The sequence below is a fragment of the Medicago sativa genome, chromosome 3 (assembly GCF_051527215.1).
Source record: "Medicago sativa cultivar Bolivia chromosome 3, Bolivia_mono, whole genome shotgun sequence".
In the NCBI taxonomy this organism is placed as follows: domain Eukaryota; kingdom Viridiplantae; phylum Streptophyta; class Magnoliopsida; order Fabales; family Fabaceae; genus Medicago; species Medicago sativa.
Genome location: NC_140751.1, coordinates 79,320,346 through 79,323,323, shown reverse-complemented (window position 1 = coordinate 79,323,323; position 2,978 = coordinate 79,320,346). Strand labels below are relative to the sequence as shown.

Below are 2,978 nucleotides of genomic sequence, written 5' to 3'. Positions count from 1 at the left end.
ACTTCTTGGGATCGATAGAATCAGACAATCATTCCATAGCGGAATAGTTGTGAAAGGCTATCCGGTGCTATCATAAAGGAACTTGGCATGAAGTTTCAAACACTATTGAATTAAGATTTATCTCTATGTGACCAAGCAGTATTAAACATGTACAAATGCACCTTGTTTTTAAAATATGGATGGTCTACAGAGAGTCGATTAATTTTTAGTTTTTAACAATGGATCACAAACAAGTTAGATGGAAACTCAATGCACCGGCTTCAGGTTGAATGCCGACAGAACCATCCATAGATTTGTTCAAAGACCAAAGAACCACACTGAAATCAAACAAGCACCATTGTTGTTATAGAAAAAAATATAGAGTATAGCTAGCTTGAAGGCAAAGGAAAGCATGACTTCATGTTACAAATATATACTTACACTGTGATAACCCCTCTAATTATAATATGTTTTCTACAATGGCGATCAGATGTTATATTCCGCAATATAGATTTCAAAGCTCTGCCGAGTGCGAATGAGGATCCTACAAAAATTTAGCACGTCAAATGAAAAGAAATGTTCACATTCTATGTAACAAAATCAGAGTATTTTTATAAACTTTAATATGAAATGTATTTCATTCAAATAATAACAAATGCAATATAGTCACGTGCAAGAAGACCAGTAACAAAATAAAACAAATCTAAGAGAAGTAACATCTGAAACATAAAAAACTTACGCTCGAACAGAGCACTTCTAGAATAACTAGCAAACAAGACATCTCCCAGAGAGAAGTTTCCTATCATTGTCACGGGGATGGAAATGAGGTGGAGCCGCTATTTTTTTCAACGATGACCTTGAAAATATCATCCAGGCAACAACATTAGTAGACACTTTACAACAAGATCGCAAATTAATCTCTCTCAGGTGAATGCAGTTTTCTACCACTCGCCGGACTCCCTTCTCTGTGACATAATAACAATGTTCCAGGTCAAGTTGTAGAAGCCGAGGGCAAATCTTTGAGATTGCATACAGTGCTCTATTATCAATTCTTGAATGGGACAAGTTCAACACCTCCAGGTTGGAAGCTTCATGGTTGATCGAAAATAAATTAGCCCATGAGCAGAGGGCAAAGTTCAAATGCTTAATGTTAAGACATCTCTTAAAGACTATATCAATATCTATTTCAGATATGCAACGGCAAGAGCTCAAATCCAGAAGTTGCATGTTAGGGAACATGAAAGCAAACATGTTGATGTCTTCATCTTGCAAATGTGAATTGTTAGCCAAATGGAGAGACTTCACTTGATGATATACTACTGGATCCAAATCCACTGACGGTCTTGAGCCATTTCCTATATTTGTTGACTCCATTCTGATCTCAGCGAGCAAAGGACAGTTCCTAAGTAGTGCAAAGAAGGCTGAATAGGTTAGCTGGTAACAACCGCTGACGTTTATAGACACCAAATCAGCAAGATATACAGACAACTCATTGATACGCTGATCATTCAAAAACTTTGCATCTTGAAGATCTAGAAGCTGTAGAAATCGACACTTTGACAGTAGATAAGAGATCCCATAATATGTATAATCGAAGCAATCTTGGAGGATAAGTTTCCTCAAAGGAAGAGCTTCAAGTGCTAGAGAGCAAAGCAAGAAATCAGAAATGCATGAAAAAGACAAATCAAGACAAGTTAATCCCTTCAAACTCCCCAATGAATTAACAAAGTATGGAGTAACTTTGTTGACTTCTATTGCTTCCGTAAAGTTTCCAACAGCGAAAGAATTCAAAGTGGGTCTCTGGCAGATTGCAGAAGCAATACCAGCACGCGTTAGGAAAGGGCAATCGAACATAACAACCTCTTCTAAAAGCTCGCAGTTCCTGCACAGTTCCAAAAACAATGAATCATCAATATAGAAATTACCAGAGAGATTAACCTTGCGGAGTTTTGAAAGCTTTTGAGTTAGAGCCTTTAGAGTATCATTATAAGTGTCAGTGGCGTAGCCATTACCGGTTATTGTTTTGGGGTAACTGATATCCAATTGTTGGAGCAAAGGAAAAGAATGAGCAATGAAGGATATGTCAGTGTGGTATACAGAGCCGATATTGGAACATGCGAGAGAGGTCAAGGTTGATGATACAGTAGTCTTTTTGAGAATAGTTTGTAACCCTAATGTAGGGAAGGTGGGGTGCTTGGAGATGTTGAGGGATCTGAGGGAAACGGAATGGGGGATTCGAGAGAGAAGTGCGTTTAGGTCACCGCGGAAGCAAGATAGGTCAAGAGAGGTGAGTTTTGGGAACCTTTGGAAGGGGCGAGAGAGGGGTGATGGATTATAGGATAATGCCAAGGAATACAGAAAACGGTTTGAGAAGGAGAGAAACTGTTTGGATACAAGGGATAGAGTCTCTAAGCAATGGTTACGATCGTCCTGGACGATCTTATCGTTGTTGAGTAGTTTCGATAACACATATTCCCAACAATCGTCAGGTAAACCTCGTCCTTCTTCAGTTGCTGCTGCCATTCTTTTTCTGGATGCCATTCTTTCTTCTCGAACAAACCCTAACCCCTCCGTTCAGAATGTATTTCTTTTTTCTGGATTTGATTTGATTGGATTGGAGTATTATATAGTACCTTCTTCTGTTTGAAACCAACCAACACAAATAGCGGAAAACAAAACAACCTCAACCTTGTCTGTAAATAATATTTGAAAAATACCGGGCTGTGCCACAGCTAAACCATATTAACAATCACACAAAAAAAAAACTAGATAATTTCTTTTACCACCCTTCTGACTTTTCGTTCCCCCTCTAAACTTTCCGCAATTTTTTTTATTATATAATCCAAATCACTCCAAAGTTCAACAAAATGTCATTATATATTACTAGCGGAAAGATTGACACTCACACTCTCGTTTTTCCGCTCTTTTTGTTGCGCTTGTAGATTATCAACAATATTTTATAGAAATTTTGCGTATAAATTACAAACGATATTTTATAT

The 2,978-nt window shown here is 37.8% G+C and overlaps 1 protein-coding gene across 1 annotated transcript; it reads right to left on the bottom strand.

Moving 5' to 3' along the window:
• Positions 1-409: 409 nt before the first annotated feature.
• LOC146940602 (uncharacterized) lies at positions 410-2,722 on the bottom strand. The gene is made up of 3 exons (XM_085757981.1): positions 1,905-2,722; positions 719-1,619; positions 410-523 (listed from the first exon to the last, which is right to left on the bottom strand). The coding sequence occupies exons 1-2, from the start codon at positions 2,518-2,520 to the stop codon at positions 745-747; spliced, it is 1,491 nt and encodes a 496-aa protein (XP_085614107.1). The 5' UTR covers positions 2,521-2,722; the 3' UTR covers positions 410-523; positions 719-744.
• Positions 2,723-2,978: the final 256 nt, after the last annotated feature.

What these genes read in the sequence shown, in the direction of transcription:
- LOC146940602 (XM_085757981.1), bottom strand. Translation starts at nt 2,520, where the DNA reads ATGGCATCCAGAAAAAGAATGGCAGCAGCAACTGAAGAAGGACGAGGT. An exon ending in CCGCAAGGTTAATCTCTCTG is followed by an intron (nt 1,620 to 1,904) that starts GTAATTTCTATA and finishes TTTGCTCTCTAG; the next exon opens with CACTTGAAGCTCTTCCTTTG.